Source organism: Centropristis striata, chromosome 9 (assembly GCF_030273125.1).
Source record: "Centropristis striata isolate RG_2023a ecotype Rhode Island chromosome 9, C.striata_1.0, whole genome shotgun sequence".
Classification (NCBI taxonomy): domain Eukaryota; kingdom Metazoa; phylum Chordata; class Actinopteri; order Perciformes; family Serranidae; genus Centropristis; species Centropristis striata.
In genome coordinates, this window is record NC_081525.1 from 13,980,393 (window position 1) to 14,002,255 (window position 21,863).

General features: G+C 38.3%; 1 protein-coding gene across 1 annotated transcript; it reads left to right on the forward strand.

The window, feature by feature from the left end:
- Nucleotides 1–7,892: 7,892 nt before the first annotated feature.
- Nucleotides 7,893–20,574, forward strand: cpt2 (carnitine palmitoyltransferase 2). Its single transcript, XM_059340598.1, has 5 exons — nucleotides 7,893–8,441; nucleotides 10,081–10,161; nucleotides 12,817–12,923; nucleotides 13,017–14,321; nucleotides 18,378–20,574. The coding sequence occupies exons 1-5, from the start codon at nucleotides 8,260–8,262 to the stop codon at nucleotides 18,704–18,706; spliced, it is 2,004 nt and encodes a 667-aa protein (XP_059196581.1). The 5' UTR covers nucleotides 7,893–8,259; the 3' UTR covers nucleotides 18,707–20,574.
- Nucleotides 20,575–21,863: the final 1,289 nt, after the last annotated feature.

The following is a 21,863-nucleotide window of genomic DNA, read 5'->3' on the forward strand; positions in this document are numbered from 1 at the left end:
CCAGACTCGATGTGTCGATGTCAAATAGTTCAACCTCATTTGTCACTGTGCTTCGAACATATACTGTTTGGTTTAACTGACTTTGCTTTTGCAAAGGAAAAACAATACTATCATCATTCTTATAAAACAATTGGCCAAATGGCATATCCATAAATGTCACTGCATTAAAAGCCCAGTCACTTACAACCAGTGGTGGAAAGTAACTTAGTACATTTACTCAAGTACTGTACAATTTTGAGGTACTTGTACTTTACTTGAGTATTTTCATTTTATGTAACTTTATACTTCTACTCCCACTACAGTTTGAGGCAAATGTACTTTTTACCCCACTGCATTTAGCTGACAGATTTAGTTACTTTTCAGGTCAAGATAACATAAAAAAATAAATTTCAATTAAACCTCATAACAGTATATTAAGTGTTTTAAATTAGCACTACCTTGAGAAGATTCAACCACTGCTTATATAAATGCAGTTCAATAATAATAAATGCAGTTCAATAATAATACTCTAATAATATATTTAGAATATATTTAACAATCTGAGTGAGTCCATTCTGCATAAAGAGTACTTTTACTTTTAATACTTTAAGTACATTTTGATGCTGATACTTTTATACTTTTACTTCAGTAAGTTTTGAATGTAGGACTTTTGTCACAATGTGGTATTAGTACTTTTACTTAAGTAAATGATCTGAATAATTTATCCACCACTGCATACACAACTTACAATTATGCAAACCAAGCTCATTACAGTTCAATAAAAGATATATTATTGTTATGTGTACTTACAAAACTAACTAAAACAAAATAAAAAAAATACATAGGAAATGCCTTTAGTTTTTGTGTTTGTCAATTTGGTCAACAAGAACAAATATGAGAAGGCTTTTGGTGGAAGAAGTCTAAAAACGAGATGTCGAAATGTGTTGTTTTCACTGGTGGAGGCCCCTAGAGTGCCCTTTTGAGTGGAGAACGAGTGACAAAATGGCCCTTAGAGTGCCTGAAATAGGGAAAACATAATAGAGTGCACTCTAAGTGCCCTTTCAGTGTAGAGAGAGTGATAACCTCCCCCTATAGGGACCAGTGCAGACCATTATCAGGTCACACTCTGCCTTATTTTATAATAATACAAATTATAAGAATTTGATTTTGTTTTTACGAATACTCACCACCCAAGAAAGACACAAAGTGACCAAAAAAAGGAAACAAAATGACCAAAAAAGACACAAATTGGCCACAAAATGACCCAAAAAAGACACAAATTGACCAAAAAAGAAACAAAATGACCAAAAAAAGACACAAAATTACCAAAAAAAGACACAAATTGACCAAAAAAGACACAAAATGACCCAAAAAAGACACAAGATGACCCAAAAAGAAACAAAATTACCAAAAAAAGGAAACAAAATGACCAAAGAAGACACAAAATTATCAAAAAAATACACAAACTGACCAAAAAAGACACAATATGACCAAAAAAAGACACAAAATGACCAAAAAAAGAAACAAAATGACCAAAAAAAGGAAATAAAATGACCAAAAAAGACACAAAATGACCAAAAAGAGACACAAAATGACCAAAAAGACCAAAACACATGAACACTTTTACTCAGTGGAGACAGAGCTGACTTCCAAAATGATTTGGTGACCCCCAGAAATCATCTCGCGACCCCAATTGGGGTCAGGACCCCGAGGTTGAGAATAGCTGCTTTAGAGTGCCCTTCCACCGGAGAAAACGTGCCCAGTTTGCCCTTAACTCTCTGAAATCTTGGGCTATTATGTCCTTTAAAAAACCTGTTTAGAAAGCACACAAAAACACATGTTGGTATCAGTTTTTTCAGCGTTACCTCACCTTTATGTCCTGATAATTAATTTTTAACTTTGACTTACTTGATAAAAATGTTGAACCCAAAACAAACAAAGGAAAACAGAAAATCTGATCTTGAAAATGATATTCAATACACAGAATTTTAACTATTGCAAATATGAATACAACAGGTTGCAAATATAACATATAACAGGTAAAATATGACATTATCTCCGGTTTTACTTGGCCGAATATAATCCTAAAAAAATCTGGTATGGAGTTTCAAGCCAGAACTTTAGAGGGAATCTGATGGCAAGACTCAATGTTGCTTCATTTTTATGTCTTCACGTCATGAAGAAGTAATGTGCCGGTGCGTTCATGGACTCTAGAGGGTTATGTGAAGAAAACATAAGTAAGTGCCCTCTAGAATTGAGAAGATGTGATGCAGTGCCATATAGGCATTAAGAATACGAATAAAAGCTTTTATGAAACTAAAAGCCAACTGAAACAAATAAAATAAATACTGCATTACAATAATACTGCAGAAAACCATGCTGCTTTGTTCTACCATTGCAAGCAGCCACTGATTTCCATTCATCTCTCTGTATTAAAATCAATAAGCAAACTCTTCAAACTTGCTGAGGGTTTGTAAAACATCATAATAAACTCCAACGCAACAGCCCTTTAATTTTTGGGAGGTAATAGTTCAGTCAATCCTGACAATAGTTACATGGATTTAAACAAAAGCCTCACAATTGTAGAGCAACACAGAAAAATAATTATGTAGACCTGATGTTTTTTGTGCACAACTCAAGTACATTTCGAGAGTCTGCTCACTGATTGTTGTGCAGAAATAAAGAGAACACAATAGAAGTCAGCAGCTGAAGATAAATCATTAAAATAAAAACAACACATTTGACAATTTTATTGAAGGAGCTTAAGCTTGAAGACAAACTGGTTTTAGAAGTGCTGATTTAATTGCTGTGCTTATTTCAAAAGCAAATCAGAGCATTTTTGTAAAGTTCTTATTAAATAATTCCTAAGCACTAGTGTACAAGCTATAAACTGTCATAGGTTACACAGCTATTAGCCCCTATACAAAAAGGTTTGATTGAAAATGGTGGAGGGGGTGTATTATGTAATGTGTTCATTGTGTAACATACGGTTTGCATGGCTATTGAGGCTTCCAGGGTATTCATTTTTGCAAAAGCAATGCCTACACAATCATTATCTATCAAACAAATCTTGCATTACAGTCAAATAATAACAGGGGTAATGAACGGGTCAATCATGACAATGACAATGTTCCCACAACTGAGTACTGACTGAGATAGAAATATGTATACATATTGTTATATTTGAATAATTATAAGAAAGCCGCTCCACTGTAGCTCTTCTCTGTCCCTCAGATATGGCCTGTGGGAGCACAAAATGTTCTTTTATTGGTTTTTAAATCTGTTAATGGTCTTAGTCCAGCCTATTTATCTAAATTACTTTTATCCTATGAACCCTCGAGGTCCATCAGGTCTTCTGGGAGCCTTTTAATAATACCAAAAGTTAGAACTAAAACCCTCAGTGAGGCGTCATTTTCTCACTGTGGTCAACAGCCTCCCTGAAGACCTGAGGGCATCAGAGGCACTCCATATTTTTCAGAGCAATCTTGAGACTTATCTTTTTAATTTGGCTTTTACCTGAACCATTTTTAGAGATTTTTCTGCTCATGCATCTTAGTGTTAGAACATCTTCTCTTTTATTTATTTATTTATTTGTACTACTATTTATTAGTATAATATATATATATATATATATATATATATATATATATATATATATATATATATATATATATAATTTTACTTATACCTACCAACTGATCTTCTTTTTTTAACTTCTTAAGTGTCATTGTTCTATTCTGTGTTTTTTTCTATTGTTGTTTTTATTTATGCTACCTCAGTATTTTATTCTATTGTATTTTATTGTACTTGAATACCGGACTGCTGTGACAACCGAATTTCCCTTCGGGGATGAATAAAGTGATCTATCTATCTATCTATCTATCTATCTATCTATCTATCTATCTATCTATATATATATATATATATATATATATATATATTATATATATATATATATATATATATATATTACCTTTTATTTTTTAATTTTAATTTTAATTTTAATTTTATCTTACCTTACTTTTTTAAATTTTTTTATTAATTTATTTTATCCAATTTGTGATACCCCAATATCCGAGGGTCACGGGTGGAGGGTTGGGAGGAGGGTGTTTTCTTGTTTCTATGCTTTGTTATTATTATTATTACTTTCTCCTTTTTATGTGAAGCACTTTGTGTTGCATCTCTCTTGTATGAAAAGTGCTATACAAATAAAGTCTGATTGATTGAAAAGTAAGATGTGACAACAATCATGTTTAGGCTTTCCTCATAGATACCATATGCGCCTGTAAGAACAACACACACGCGCGCACGCGCGCACAGTGTCACAATCTTCCAAAGAGACTTCATAGGTAACTGGCCAATAGAACTGGGTTTGCGTGTAAGTTCAACTTCTGTAGAGGATGAAATGTGAATTATTACAGAGATCGGGACATTCTGACTGGACATCCTGCGAGTATAAAATAAAGGCCTGCTGCATTAAGACCAGTCTTTTTTCTCCGGTTGTGTTTATTCTTGGGCTTCCAATTAACAAACCTGAAACCTTTTCAATGTTAACCTTCTGGAGTCTCCAAAAGCTCCAAATCCAGACTTCTTGATGACATCCAGACTAGAAAACAAAGCAGCGTGGAGCCCTACCAAGTAAAACTGGAGACAAGCTCAAATATATTTAGTATAAAATTATAGAACTGGATGTAACCCTCTTATATGTTAGATTTGCAACATTTCAAATTCTTTATTGAGCATGATAGTGTTTTTAAAGTGAAGTCAAAATCACATTTTATGTTGGACTAAAGGACTAAAAAAGACACAAAATGACTAAAAAAGACACAAAATGACCAAAAAAGACACAAAATAACTAAATAAGACACAATAACAGACACAGAATGACCAAAAAAATGACTTCCAAAGACACAAAAAGAGATGAAAAGGATTCAAAAATGGACAAAATAGCCCAAGACTCCATAGAGTTAACATGTCAACAACAATTTGCTGATTGTCACTCAAGAGCCACTTCATACTGTTTTAATTTCAGACAAGTTGAAGATACGGTGACTGTTACATTGTTGAAAATAATTTCTAGATATGATACAATCACACAGCCAGATAGGAGACTATCTAAACGTTGACATTTCTGAGAGAAGGCTGTGCAAAGGAGGTAGGTCAGTAAATGACAGTGAATTTAATGTACACCAGTGGAGGCAAACATCAGAAAATCTCATCAGTCTAATGGCAACTTGATCCCCGATATGGGAAGCCAGGCGATGCTGTTGCGTTATTATAAGATTCTGTCTGGGCTTCTTTCTGTAGTGAATGTGTGGTTTTAGCTCAGACCACACAGCTTAGCGAACCAGAACAGCCACTAATCAGGATAACACTGCACTCTGCTGGCCAGAAGACCACATCACAATGTGTTAGAAATAGATGGTTCACAGTTCAATCTGGCTTAAAGCTCTTCTGTATGGAGTTTGAATGTTCTCCAGGGGCCGGCTTCACAAAGCATTCTTAAGAAGAAAATGCTTCTTAAGTGCTACATTTTTCTTAACTTTGCTCTTAAGACAACATTCAAGAAGATCCGGTATTCATGAAGAAATTCGTATCTTTAATTTAGTTTTTTTTCTTAACTTTCTTCTTAAGTTTTTTCCTCAGATAGAACTTGAGAACAAATGAGATTCTTGAAAACAAATTTGTTAGATTTCTTCTCAACTTTAAGAGAAGTCCTCAGCAGTTTTAAAACAGCTACAGTAAGGCCAGGCCAGGCAAGGCAAGGCAAGTTTATTAGTATAGCACAATTCAACACAAGGTGATTCAAAGTGCTTTACATAAACATTAAAAACAGCAATACACAATTTAAAACAGTAAAAACAGTCAATTAAAACCGGGAAATGGAAATAAAAATACAAATAACATAAAATAAGATACAGCAGGATTAGAAAAGAGATAAAATAATAAAAAAGCACAAGTCAAACATTGCATAGTTAAAAGGTAAGGGCAGTAGAGTTCAGCAGATAAGTGTTAAAGTTAAGAGTACGCTTCAGTAAACAATAGTGTTTTTAGTCCTGATTTAAAGGAGCAGACCGTTTGGGCAGATCTCAGATCTACAGGTAGTTTGTTCCACAGGTGAGGAGCAGAATAACTGAAAGCTGCCTCACCCCGCTTAGTTCTTGTTCTTGGGACACGCAACAAGCCAGTTCCAGATGACCTAAGGGGTCTGGATGCTTCGTAGAGAGGGAGCAGATCAAGCATGTAATTTGGTACAGTAAAGAGATAAGTCTTGATATACATTTACTTGGACAAATTTGTATGACAATTATTTTATTTCTTTAATATTTACTTTAGCCCTAGACTATGTGGTAACAAACTTTGTTCACTGAAGTTGGTCAGAGTAGTTTTTTGTGTGAATGTGTCACATAAAGCTTATTTTGGCAGTTGATATATATAACAATTGAAATGTCCTTTCAGTCTGTGTGACATGTGACACTATTCCTAGATTACACTACAATGTACTCTTAGAAAATCACAGAGGCAGTTGTTGTATTTGATACTACTTAATTAATCACTATGAACATATTATTTAAGTAGGCCAAGCTACTGAAACCATGTCCTTACTGTTATTACGTTTAGATGGAAGTTCTTTGGGTGGCAGCTAGGGAGCAAAATCCACCATAATCTGCCTCTGAGAGACAGAATGGATCCTCTTACACTCCCTGATCATGTCTTAATTAGACAATATAGGCTCCCTGGGTTTGCTATGGTTATGTTTTGTTGTTTGTTTGTTTGTTTGTTTGTTTATGGCTACCTGTGTTAGGCTAAAACCACATGCAGTTGGTGCCCTTTTTATTTTGTTGCCCCTGTTCCTCAGATATTTAAAAAAAATATATAACATTTATTTCACATTCATTTATAGAACATATACAGCAGTAGTACAGAAGTAGCAGGGTAAACATTACATTAATAATATTTGAGAAACATCTAAATAATACAAAAATAAATACATGAATAGAAAATGAAAATAATAACAACAGTAGTAAAATAATAATTAAAAAAAATATATTTATACAAAAAATAAAAATTGCCAGGGGTCACAAGCAAAGACAAATTAAATTGAATCAAAAATACTGAAGTGGGAGCATATTCTTACAGTTTTGATAGTTTTCTTGCTATTAGCATTAGATATTGACTTGAAGTACATCTCCAGTTCTTTCATAAAACACAAAAGAAACAAAAGAAAGGTTTCACTTTGGCAAATTTACATTTATGGATGAAAAATTTAGCAAGGATTATAATTAGATTAATTAAATAATATTCTTTTTCAACTGAAATGTTACTCATTTTAAAACCAAAAAGTACATCTTGCAAGAGGAGCTTGAAGTCACAGGTGATATTATATAAAATAAATCTGCAAATATCTTGTATCAACAGTTTACGGGTATATTTACATTTCCACAACAGATGGATAATAGTCTCAGTATGGGAGTCACACAAGGGACAATTTAGATCAAGATCAACATATTTGAATTTGATAATAAAAAAAAGATCTCACCGGGTAACAACGATGCATACTTTTAAATTACACTTCTTTCACCTTATTAACCACAAATAATTTTTGAGGCAAGGACCAGATTGTTTCCCAACATAAATTATCAACATTACTATTCCAGTAGGATATTACAGGTGAAACAGAAACAATATTACAATGAAAAAGAGCATGGATCATACAGTTATTCTTACAACTAGATGGGTTGAAGCAGACTCTTGAATAACATGAGACCAGAAGGAACAGCATTGACGACTTTGGCATACTGTTTAGGAGTAATAGGTATCATATAAGGTTGAAGAAACTCTTGTTACGAAAATAAAACCACATGCAGCTGGTGTCCTTTTTGTTTTGTTGCCCCTGTTCCTCAGATAGCTTGTGAACGTCAGTGACACGTGACGTAGTAGTCACGTGACAAGTTTAGCCGGTTAAACTTCCTGTTGTCAATACTTTGAATAAACATCTTTATTTGCTCTAACTCACCATTTAACTGTTTAGAACAGGTCAGCTGTGGATTTTATATTCGAGGTACGCATTTCCGCGGGTCAAACGCTCTACCAGCATCAAACAGAAACAAACAGGTCGTATTTACAATCTGGCAGCTAATGCTAGTTGCTAATAACTGTAGTTAACGTTACCAGGGGTGACACGTTTCTCTTCAGACTTTAGCTTTAGTACGTTAGCTTCAACCGGTGTGCTTTACGTGTATTATACTGCAGCAGGTGTTCAGTTTGTTAGTTTGCACCATGGCCGGTCTGCTTTCAATGCAGTGCGCTGCCTCTTTGAGGAAATCCGGAAGCCTAATTCATTTAAGATGTACTGCTCTGGGCATCGATAAACGAAACTACAGCAGCAGAAAAGGCTTTTCAGGCGAGTACCTGCACCAAAGTGTTGTACCATCGATGCATTACCAGAAGAGTTTACCCAGGTAAGGAACTTAATGTGATCCAGATCGAGCACATTGTTTTCACAATACTCCAACATTTTATAGCTTCCAGTCAACATAACTGTGGTCTCATATGGAGGTTCACTGCTCTGGAAATGTCAGGTGTTTGTGGTAAGATGTTCTGAGTTAAAGAAGGTGACCCATTCAGCTTTTTAGATGAATGTAGGTGAAAGTGCACGCTTGAGTTTCACCATGACCACTAGGGGGCTGTGACAGGACATCAACCCACACCAAACATTTACACTACAGGTCAAAAGTTTGAAAGCAAGATCAAATTTGTACAAAAAAAGATAATAGTTTAATTGCTATACTTTGCAACAAAATAAACGTGATTATTACATAAAGAGTCACTTATTAGAACACGTTTTTATTGCTTAGACTTTGTGTATCCTTCTTTCCTTAATGTATAAATCTGAACTCTTGTTTCTTTACTGAGCTGCTTCAATTCGAGCCATTTCTGTGGTAGTTTATCAGAGATATGAACACAGTTGAGTAGAGCTGCAACAATTATTCGATTAATTGAACAATAATCGATTGTTAAATTAATCGTCAGCTATTTTGATAAACGAATAATTGGTTTGAGCAGTTTGGACAGTTTTTAAGTCCAAATTCTCTGATTTCAGCTTCTTCAATGTGACTATTTCTGGTTTCTTTGTTCCTTTATGACAATAAACTGAATATCTCTTTGGTTTGTGGACAAAACAAGAGATTTGAGGACATCATCTTGTGGTTTGAGAAACACTGATTGATATTTTTCAACATTTTATTGACCAAGCAACTAATCGATTAATCTAATCTAATCTAATATACTAATCAACAGATTAATCGTTAATGAAAATAATCATTAGTTGCAGCCCTACAGTTGAGATTTATTGGGATTTTTGTATCCAAACTCTCTCAAATGAATAATGCAAACTGTGATTTTTAAAAAAAATTTTTTTACATTTGCAGCGAAGTTGTGACTCTTCCAAATCTTCTCAACTCTAAAACTAAACTAAACTAAACTAAACTAAAACTACTATTTATTCCGCAATGGTCTGGTAACATCAATGTTTACCTAAAGGTAAATTGAGGAAAATGGTTCAATACAATAAAGATAAAGTATGATCATGCAGTAAACACATCCAAAAATCCAGAATACATACTGGTTTTTGAAGAAAAGCCATTGGAAACAGAAAATTTAAGTTGCTTCCAAACTTTTGGCCTGTAGTGTACAGGTACATCTCAATACATTAGAATATCATTGAAAAGTCCATTTCCAAGTCCCAAGTATTGAGTCATATAGATGGACATACTTTAGGGCCAACATTTTCCATATTAAACATACTTTTTAAAATTGGTCTTTTGTAACATTAAAATTTTTTGAGACACTGAATTTTAGGTCATCATTAAATGTAAGCCATAATCATTATATTCAGAAGAAATTAAATAAATTAAGACATGAAATGTTTCATACTGTGTGTAATGGATCTATATAATGTGTTATTTCCACTTTTTGAATTGGATTTCTGATATAAATAAACTTTCTATGATATTCAAATTTATTGAGATAAATAAATGTATTGTATTACTGTTGAGATGCCACACTTTCTCTGTGATCACTGTTTTTTTTATTGCTCAGGCTGCCCATACCAAAGCTTGAGGATACCATCAGGAGGTATTTAGCAGCCCAGAGACCTCTGTTGGATGATGACCAGTTCAGGTAAGTTTCAGAAAGAAAATAAACCCTTTAAATTAGATTATTGGAAACGTGAAAGGACAGTTAAGTGTAGAATCTTTTTTTCTATTCACTGTTTATCAGTATAGATTGTTATATATTGTTAATCTGCCTTCTCTTGAATGCGGTGCTTAAAGCGTTAAAGAAGGTAAAGGTGTAAGGAATAGGGATTATCCATGATTCGATTAGAGCTAGGATCTTAGTCATAGGGCTGGGCGATATGGACCAAAAGTCATATCCCGATATATTTAGGCTGAATATCAATATATGATATACATCTTGATATTTTTATCGCAAAATGAGAGCAAATGTTCAGTCAAATGTCACAAGTCGTTTTATTGAAACCATTAATTTAAGTGAACATGGGTACTTGTTTTTCATAAAACATTTTCATAAAGTGCACATTTAAATAAAAAATGTCTTAAATGAAAAAAGCCTATTCAATAAAATAGGACAATATTTTATATATGTATATATATGTGTGTGTATATATATATATATATATATATATATATAAAAACACACACAGACACACACACACACACACACACACATATGAGGATAGGGTTTAAGGATAATGAATGAATATATATACACACATACATATATATATATATATATATATATACATATATGTACATACACACACATACACACATATCTATATCTATATATATATATATATATGTATGTATGTGTGTATGTGTGTATATATATATATATATATATATATATATATATATACATGTATGAGAAAATAATTACGAACATATGAAGAAGAAATAAATAAAAATTGCAATTGCAATATATCCCATATTGTCTAATTTCATATAGCATTTAAAAATATATCTATATATTTTTTATGTATATAATGTATATCTATATATCGCTCAGCCCTACTTAGTCATACTATATTATGTCGATTATTATAAAAAATGGTCAAATTGTAAAAATGACTTTATTATTGTTTATACATATTAGAGCATAGTTTTCCATGAATGACAGAAAAACATCTTATGATGTGATGTAAAACAATTGGACCAAATTTAAAAAGTCATACCATGGTATGCCTTTTTTTTTGTCAAAAATGGTCAAATTTCAAACTGCCTAAAAACGCTAAAAATGACTTTGTTATAGTTTGTTGATATGTAGTAGTTGTATAGTTTGTCCAGAAATTACAGTAAAATGCACTGAAAACATTAATTCACATCTTCAAATTCTTCTTTAAAAAGATAATCTATATTGTATCAAGTGTGATATATTTGCCGTAATTTACTGTAACATACCACACCATATGGTCAAATGTTGCATTTTGCCCATCCTGCTTGTGATTTCAATTATTGAAATTGAAAGCTTATTTTAGATTAGCTTTCTATTTAGAATTGAAATTATGATAAGGAAGGGTAAAAGGAACTATACAAGAAAGAAAACATTTCCAACATGAAATTGCTCACAATAAGATCTGTGGATTATCTTGAATATCTATGATTAATGGAAAGAGGCAGTTTTTCAAATGTATTTTTGTCACTTTGAAGCACCACAAGCAAAGTGCTATCTAGTTTCATTCTATTTAAGAGAAGGCAGACAATCTATTACACTCTATTGCACTATTACAATTTACATAACTTTGCTGCTACTTCTTAGATTTAAACGGTGACCTCCTATTCTCTTATTGTTTTTAAATGTCTTCACCTACTGTATACACTTTATTTATTGTCTATTTTAGTGTCAGGATAGGTTTGTCTCTATTTGCTGTGCTTGTGCACTTTACTGTTTACTTTAAGTGTTAGAAATGTCTTGTCTTCACTGTGGGATAGTTAGAAACATATTTTGGATTCCTTTGTATGTCTGCTACATGTGAAGAATTGACAATAAAGCTGACTTTGACTTTGATCTAGATCAGGGGTCTCAAACTCTTGTGGCCCTCACCTTGATATGAAAGTTTAATGTGAGTTTAATATGAATGGCACTTTACCGTGTTGTGTGTGGAAGGTCCCTTTAATTATTTTTTTTGGTAATTTTGTGTCTTTTTTTGGTCATTTTGTGAGCCAGGAGAGCACATGTCACTCATGTCTCTGCACTGGCTCCCGGTCAAAGCCCGCATCAAATTCAAAGCCTTGTCTCTTGCCTACAAAACAGCAACGGGCACAGCCCCTTCTTATCTAAACTCCTTTGGTCAGATTCACAAACCCTCCCGTCCACTATGCTCCTCGAGTGAAAGATGTCTGGCTCTTCCACCGCTGAAGGCCTCTACGTCAAACCTACTTCAAACCAGACTCTTCTCCTCTGTAGTGCCCCGGTGGTGGAACGAACTTCCAAACTCCATCCGTTCTGCTGAGTCCTTCTCAATCTTCAAGAAGAGACTGAAGAACTTACTCTTTACTGAACACCTTCACTCTTGATCTACACTGACGAACACGACAAGTATCGCACTGACCACTCTTGCGACCTGTAGAGCACTTGTGTCCTAATGGACTCGAACTTAACCCACAGCACTTGGTCTTGCTTTGTTTCTTGACTTTATTCTTGCTTGTGTTGTATTACTCTCATTTGTACGTCGCTTTGGATAAAAGCATCTGCTAAATGACATTGTAGAATTGTTGTAAATCTTACCTGTGGCAATTTTAATTATATCCTTAGAACAACAGAGAAACTTGCACAAGATTTCCAGAACAGTGTGGGGAAACAGCTGCACGAAGAACTGGTTGCTCAGGACAAAAACAATAAGCACACAAGCTACATCTCAGGTAAAAGTTCCATTCTTATTATCACCCTGAAATTGAGGATCTGAAATGCAAATGGTCTCTAATAAATCTGGTTGATTAACTTCTCTTCTTTAGGACCATGGTTTGACATGTATCTGTCTGCTCGCGACTCTGTGGTGCTGAACTTCAACCCCTTCATGTCCTTCAATCCTGACCCGAAGACGGAGTACAATGACCAGCTCGTGCGGGCGACCAACGTGGTGTGTTCCGCAGTGCGCTTCATGAAAACGCTGCGAGCCGGATTACTGGAGCCGGAAGTTTTCCACCTCAACCCAGCAAAAAGTGACACAGACGGCTTCAAAAAGTTTATCCGCTGGGTCCCGTCTTCTCTGTCTTGGTTTGGAGCCTACATGGTGAATGCTTACCCCCTGGATATGTCTCAGTACTTTCGCCTCTTCAACTCAACTCGGATTCCCAAGAGTGGGAGAGATGAGCTCTTCACTGATGACAAAGCAAGACATCTCCTGGTTATGAGGAAAGGCAACATGTATGTGTTTGACATTGTAGACAGGGATGGGAATTTGGTGAATCCTGCAGCGATCCAGTCCCACTTGAAGTACATTTTGACCGACCCGACGCCAGCAGCCGCCTTCCCTCTCGGGGTCCTGACCAGTGAGAACAGGGACGTGTGGGCCGGGCTGAGGGACAAGCTGATAGCTGCCGGAAACGCCGAGGATCTACGAATGGTCGACAGCGCCCTTTTCTGTCTCAGTCTGGACGATGAAAGCATGAGGGACCACATTCACATCTCTCACAACATGCTGCACGGCGACGGCTGCAACCGCTGGTATGACAAGTCCTTCAGCGTCATTCTCACCAAAGACGGACAGGCGGCTATCAATTTCGAGCACTCCTGGGGCGACGGCGTAGCTGTGCTTCGCTTTCAGAACGAGATCTTCAAAGACACGACGGAGCAGCCGCTGGTCCACCCGGGCTCCGCTCCCGCTGCTGAGGATTCAGCCTCCGCCGTCCGCAGACTGCAGTTCAACTTGGACGCCGAGTTGGAGAACGGCATCAAAAAAGCCAAAGAGAACTTTGACTCGGCTGTATCGAAACTCACCATTGACGCCATGGAGTTCAAGAAAGGTGGAAAGGAACAGTTGAAGAAGAGCAAGCTGAGTCCAGATGCTATAGCCCAGCTGGCTTTTCAGATGGGTTTCTTGAGGCAGTACGGACAGACAGTAGCCACATATGAGTCCTGCAGCACTGCAGCGTTCAAGCACGGTCGCACAGAGACCATCCGACCAGCCACCGTACACACAGATCGGTGTGCACGTGCCTTTGTCTGCCAGCCAGGCCAACACAGTGTGGAGCAGCTGAAAGCCATGCTGAATGAATGCTCTAAATATCACGGGCAGCTCACCAAGGAAGCAGCTATGGGTATGTATAAGACTTTATCATCTACAGCAGTGGTTCTCAACCTTTTTTCAGTGATGTAGCCCCTGTGAAATATTTTTTCAGCCAAGTACCCCCTGACCAAGGATATAATAGTTTTATAATAGTTAAATTTTTCATTAGTTTTAGTTTTTAATTTTGTTGTTTACAAACTCTTGTTTTTATTTTTATTTCAGTTAACGGAAATGTTTTTTCAATTCCAGTTTTCGTTATTTCGTTCGCCCTAACCAGGGCAAAGCATTTTTGGTTGAAAAAAACAAAACAGAAAACAGAGCGCTGTGTCATCAGTGATTTATTAAACTTTGGAACTGATAAACACATACAAACTTCAATCATTTGAAAAAAAACAATTTCAAACATTTTAAATGTTAATCCATGACTAAATTTATTGAAAATATTTCTCATCACGGAAAAAAAAAATTCAAACTAATGTAGTAAAAACAGTGACCGTAACCATTTAAAACTATAACTGCTACGCTTCAACCACAACTCCATCTTTGAGTTTTCAAGTGATTGACAGGTGATGCCAGGTGGCATATGACAGGTTGGGTTGAACCATCCTGGTATGGGGGAGACTCTGGGTTTTTAGGATCATGAAATTGAAATTGACCTGTGGGCCCACCAACCGCAGAGTCAGACAAATACTGGTAGAGAAAGACAACAGCCACCACTGTGACCTAAACACAGAAGTATCGGAGATACACTTTCTCCTGACACAGTGCAGTGCACAATATATTAAATATATTAGAAAGAACCTTTTTGGAAAATGACAAATGAACCTGTTTTGAAAAGATGGCAAAATTAATATCCTGCCTGAGTTCATCTAAGAGTAAAGAAAGAGAAATGCCTCCTCCCTGCCATAAGAAAGGAACCTGCGGAGGTGAAATTTACGTCAGCTAAATGTCGAGCCCTTGTCCCTGAGGTAGGGAAGACGTTATCGCTATCCCGACTAGCTAGCTATGCTAGTTTCATGACGCAAAAATGTAACGTTAACAAGTCAACTTTAAATAGGCTAATACAATGGTAATTACCTATCAATAGTACTTTCTATAAAAATGTAAATGTTAAGTCCTACCAAGTCAAATACTACCACATACTTCAGTTACAACATATCAAAACAGCTTGTCCCGCTAGCTTACCTGTGCTCATTTGAATATTCAAATGAGCCATGTGTTGATGCGCATGTCTGGAAGGATGGAGAGTGGGTCGGGTTTGACCACTAGGATAGCTGTATAATTCCATAAGCCCACCACGCGTCACTAGCGTTGTGTTTATACTGGAACTTTGACAGGGGCGCAAAGGCCACCTTGGCCGTAAATTGAACATTTTTTCACAGGGCATCAAGGCCAAAGTGCGGGGCAACGACGGCCATGGCCGTCATGAAATTCCCACCCTGTTGGGCTCACCTCCACGCATAGCGTGGGCTCTGGAACCAAACTCCTGAAGAGAGGCTGGACTCTCTCCTTTTCCGGAGTTGTCCAGGGTGAGGGGCGTCAGGCGGGTGTGGGGATTCTCACAAGCCCCCGGCTGAGCGCCGCTGTGTTGGAGTTCTCCCCGAAGAACGAGAGGGATGCCTCCTTGCGGCTGCAAGATGCGAGGAGAAGGTCTCTGACTGTTGTCTGTGCTTATGCACCAAACAGCAGTTCGGAGTACCCGGCCTTCTTGGAGTCTCTGGGTGGTGTCCTGGAAGGGATACCACTCGAGGACTCTATTGTTCTTCTGGGAGACTTCAGCGCTCAAGTGGGTAACGATGATGGTACCTGGAGGGGGGGTGATTGGGAGGAACGACCTGCCCGATCTAAACCCGAGTAGTGTTCTGTTATTGGACTTCTGTGCTAGTCACGGATTGTCCATAACGAACACCATGGTCGAACATAGAGTTGTTCATAAGTGTCCTTGGTACCAGAGCACTCTAGGCCAAAGATCGATGATCGATTTCATTATCGTATCGTCAGATCTGCAGCCGCATGTTTTGGACACTCGGGTGAAGAGAGGAGCAGAGCTGTAAACTGATCACACCACCTGGTGGTGAGTTGGATCAGGTGGCGGGGGAGGATGCTGGACAGACCTGGCAAACCCAAACGTGTAGTGAGGGTGAACTGGGAACGTCTAGCGGAGGCCCCTGTCTGCAGGATATTTAATATACACCTTCGGAAGGATTTCTCCAGCATCCCGGGCGAGGACATGGGCACATGAAGTCAGAATGGGCCATGTTCAAAGCCTCAATTGTTGACGCGGCTGGTAGGAGCTGTGGCCTGAAGGCCGTCGGTGCATGTCGTGGCGGCAACCCAAGAACCCGCTGGTGGACACCAGCGTTGAGGCAGGCCGTCAAGCTGAAGAAGGAGACCTTTTGGTCTTGGCTGGTACGGGCAGGTTGATGAGATTGCCCTGAGATGCTGAAGGCTCTGGACACTGTTGGGCTGTCCTGGTTGGCACTCCTCTTCAGTGTCGCGTGAAGGTCTGGGACAGTGCCTGTGGATTGGCAGACTGGGGTGGTTGTTCCCATTTTCAAAAAGGGGGACCGGAGGGTGTGTTCCAATTACCGTGGAATTACACTTCTCAGCCTCCCCGGGAAAGTCTACTCCAGGGTGCTGGAAAGGACGCTCCGGCCGATTGTCGAACCTCAGGTCCAGGAGGAACAATGCGGCTTCCGTCCTGGCCGTGGAACAATGGACCAGCTCTTTACCCTTTCAAGACACCTGGAGGGGTCATGGGAGTTTGCTCATCCAGTCTGCATGTGTTTTGTGGACTTGGGGAAGGCTTATGACCGTGTCCCTCGGGGAGTCTGCGGGAATATGGGGTACCGGGCTCGTTGCTACTAGCTATCCGGTCCCTATATAACCAAAGTGAGAGCTGTGTCCGCATTCTCGGCAAAACATCAAACACGTTCCCGGTGGGTGTTGGCCTCCACCAGGGTTGCCGCTTGTCTCCAATTCTGTTCGTGGTCTTCATGGACAGGATCTCAAGGCGCAGCCGGGGGGAGGAAGGGATCCGGTTTGGTGATCTTCGAATTGCATCTCTGCTTTTTGCAAATGATGTGTTTCTTTCGGCTTCATCAAGCCGGGACCTCCAGCACTCACTGGGGTGGTTTGCAGCCGAGTGCGAAGCGGTTGGGATGAGAGTCAGCACCTCCAAGTCTGAGGCCATGGTTCTCTGCCAGAAAATGGTGGATTGCCCCCTCTGGGTGGGGAGAGAGGTACTGCCTCAAGCGAGGGAGTTCAAGTATCTTGGGGTCTTGTTCACGAGTGAGGGTAGAATGAAGCGAGAGATGGACACACGGTTTGGTGCGGCGTCAGCAGTGATGCGGGCGTTGTACCCGACCGTCGAGGTGAAGAAGGAGCTGAGCCTGAAGGCAAAGCTCTCGATTTATATCTTTGGGTAGTGACTGAAAGAACAAGATCTCGGATACAAGCGGCCTCAATGAGTTTCCTCTGTAGGGTGGCTGGGCTCAGCCTTAGAGATAGGGTGAGGAGCTCAGACATGTGGAGGGAGCTCGGAGTAGAGCCGCTGCTCCTTCGCGTCAGAAGGAGCCAGTTGAGGTGGTTTGGGCATCTGGTAAGGATGCCTCCTGGGCGCCTCCCGTTACAGGTCTTCCGGGCACGTGCAACTGGTAGGAGGCCTCGGGGAAGACCCAGAACACGGTGTAGGGATTATATCTCTGTTCAACAAAGGACTAAAAGCGCAATTAATTACTATTGCTTGAGCCTTTTTCTTTAAACCAAGAGCACCATCTAGTGGACTCAGATAGAGACAAGACAGAGAAAATGCTTCATAAGACTTCATTGGCACATCACTATTTATAATTAGAAGAAATTAAATAAATTAAGACATGACATGTGTCATTCTGTGTGTAATGGATCTATATAATGTGTTATTTCCACTTTTTGAATTAAATTACTGACATAAATAAACTTTTCTATGATATTCTAAATCATTGAGATGCACCTGTGTATGGTTCTATACAATACTGAGTACAGATTTGATACCAGTGTTTAATAAGTTGTATCTTAACACACACACCCTCTTTATTTCTCTCACCAGGACAAGGTTTTGACCGTCACCTGTTCGCCATGCGGTACCTGGCCAATTCAAAGGGTCAAGCCCTGCCCAGTCTGTACACAGACCCAGCCTACGCTGCCATCAACCACAACATCCTCTCCACCAGCACCCTCACCAGTCCAGCTGTGAACCTCGGTGGCTTCGCCCCGGTGGTGCCTGACGGCTTCGGTGTTGGCTACGGCGTCCATGACGACTGGATCGGCTGCAACGTGTCCAGCTACCCGGCCCGCAACGTCCACGAATTCCTGCAGTGTGTCCACAAGTCCTTAGAGGACATTTTCACTGTCCTTGAAGGGAAGGCACTTGGCTAAGAAATAAGAGTGTGTCATCACCACAGAGGGAAGAAGAAAAAGCTTGATTTAGTAGAAGAGTGAATAGGAGTGCAGTCATCTTTCTCAGCTTCCAAATTGTTGATTAACTTCTTTCGGCAACCATGCAGTAAATAAGAGGAATAATATATCGTGTACAGAAACAAAAAGAGAATCACAATGCTTCAATTTGTGGTTTTGTGGTTAGGAAAAATGAGTTGCTCTTGTGTTGCAAGAGATAAGATAAAAGAGATAAGATAAAAAATTGACAGAGACATCACTAAGACAAAGGAGGTTGAGTTGAGAAAACCATTTGAGCAATACTTGAGAAGTGGGATCAACTGAGGAGATCTCATAGTTGAATGCCCCGGATCTCAATGATGTCTCAGTTCAATTCTCCTTCAAAATAATCGAGACATAATTGAGATCAGGGGCATACAACTATGTGATCTCCTCAGATTGAGCAACACATGAGCAACTCATCTTCCCTACGGGTGGGGACATAGCTCACAAACATTGAAGGGATAGTTTGAGATTTGGACATTAAGTTGTATGAAATAGTTGCCAGTAGTGTAGTGGATGCAAAACTATTAGCTCACTTTCTGAGCTCTGATGTCGGAGTTCTGGCTGGTTCGATTGTAGAATAGGTAGTTCTGGAAAGCAATATCAGAAACAAACTTCACTTGGCACTACTTTGTTTCTTGAAAAAGTAATATAGTATTAATATTACTACATGTTGCTGCAGGTACAGGCCAGCAGCGCAAGTGAGGTAGGTTTCTGATGTGCCCTCTCTAGAGCAGGGATGGGCAACTTAAATGCTGGAGGGGGCCACAATTTTTCACAGACACTACCACAGGGCCACATATAGGACCGTGCACTTAACCAGATATGATGAAACTGCAATTTTAAATTTGTTTACAGTGCAGTAACTTAACATATTTCATGCTCAAATGCATGTAGAACAGTATAAGTAGGAATACAAAAGGTTTGAAGCAAACAAAAAATAGCCACTTGCTATGATTTTTTTTTTCAGTGCAAGAACAGCAGACCAACATTAATGGCAAGAAGTAATTTTGTGCTTTTTTACACTGCACTTTTAAGATTAAATGCTCAAATGCATGTAGTTGTACTGAGGACCACTTCAAGTGAGGGTGCAGGCTGTAATTGGCCCCCGGGCCTCCAGTTGCTCATCCCTGCTCTGGAGCCTGCAGTGGCTTCTGTGGAATCATGGCGGTGCAACATGAGGACCCATTCTGTGTAGATACGATACGAGAGAGGGTTTTTTCTGAGCTAATCAAAACACAATGATTTAATGATGATGAAAGTTTCAAGTGATTATACTCAAATGAAACATTATGAATATTATATTCAATTTTTGCAGGTAGATACCCTTAAATCCTACACACTGGCCCCTTAAATGTGTTCTTCGAAGGGGTTTGATTATTACTGCAGGTATAAAACAGGTGCTCATGTCAGTTCATCAACACTGATGTGAAATGGGAAAGTTTCTAATGTCAGCCTCTGACAGCGGACATAATATTTATTGCATGATGAAAACTATGGACAGGAAATACTGATAAAATAGTTAGTTTTCTGAGACATAAGTCTCTAAAGTCAGTGTACTGTAGCCTAATGTTAGGTGTTTTTTTGTTTTCACAGTATGTCATACAAGATTCACAGTACTCATTAATGAAGCAGGGGCTTTTTACATGTTGAACTTCTCTGCAATAGAGTTTGGAGTCAGATCTGTGCCTTATGAAGATGTGAATTTAATAGTGCAATTGCAGATTCTATTTAAATTGCCTTCACTGTCATTTACAGCCTCATCAACGTTTTGATTGTATTTTGTGAAATAAAACCTAATTTAATTACATTTTCTCCATTTTTTTGATGCACCAGCACCTTCCAATTGTCGTTTTACTGAAAAAATAAAAAATAATTATAAAAATGAAGAAAAAAAAATAAATGTAAAAAAAAATAAATGTAAAACAAAGTAAAGAAGTAAAAAAGACAGTGGTGGAAGGAGTGTTCAGATCCTTTACTTCAGGAAAAGTACTAATACCACACTGTGAAATGATATTTTATTTTAACTACCTAATAAACTTTTAAGTGGTTTAATTTATAAAAATGGGTAATCATTTTAAATGTATCATGTTTTTCATTTAAAATCTTGACCTGAAAAGTAACTAAAGCTGTCAGCTAAATGTAGAGGAATAAAAAGTACAATATATGTCTCAAAATGTAGTGGAGTAGAAGTATAAAGTTACATAAAATGTAATGTACACAAAACAATTACAGTGCATTACTGGTTCAATTTTAAATGACAGTTCCCATCCATTGCACACAGAATTTCAAACATACAAAATGTATGTTTTTATATATACATTTTAACCTTTATCTACGTTTTTTTTACAGCCAAAACAAGTTTTATTTTATTTTGCTGTTTTTCTGTCTTCTTTTTTTTTTTGCTATTCGTATTTTAGTTCACATCAATATTAAAGTATAGTCTGGACCTCTAAGAAATGTGTAGAATTTATGTAGCTTTATACTTCTACTCCACTACATTTTGAGGCATATATTGTACTTTTTACTCCTCTACATTTAGTTGACAGCTTAAGTTACTTTACAGGTCAAGATTACATTTTTTTTTTTTTTATTATTTATTTATTTTTTTTTTTATTTTTTTTTTTATTTTTTTTTAATGTTTTTTTTTGTTTTTTTTTTTAATTTTATTTCATTTTTTAAATTAATTCATTTTTTTTATTTTTTAAATTATTTTTTTCCTGTGCTTCTGCGCATGCGCGGGTTTTCAACGCTTCTGCGCATGTGCGGCCCCGTGGCTCTTCTGCGCATGTGCGGCCCCGTGGCGCTTCTGCGCATGTGCGGCCCCTTGGCGCTTCTGCGCATGTGCGGCTCCGTGGCGCTTCTGCGCATGTGCGGCCCCGTGGCTCTTCTGCGCATGTGCGGCCCCTTGGCGCTTCTGCGCATGTGCGGCTCCGTGGCGCTTCTGCGCATGTGCGGCCCCGTGGCGCTTCTGCGCATGTGCGGCTCCGTGGCGCTTCTGCGCATGTGCGGCCCCGTGGCGCTTCTGCGCATGTGCGGCCCCTTGGCGCTTCTGCGCATGTGCGGCCCCGTGGCGCTTCTGCGCATGTGCGGCCCT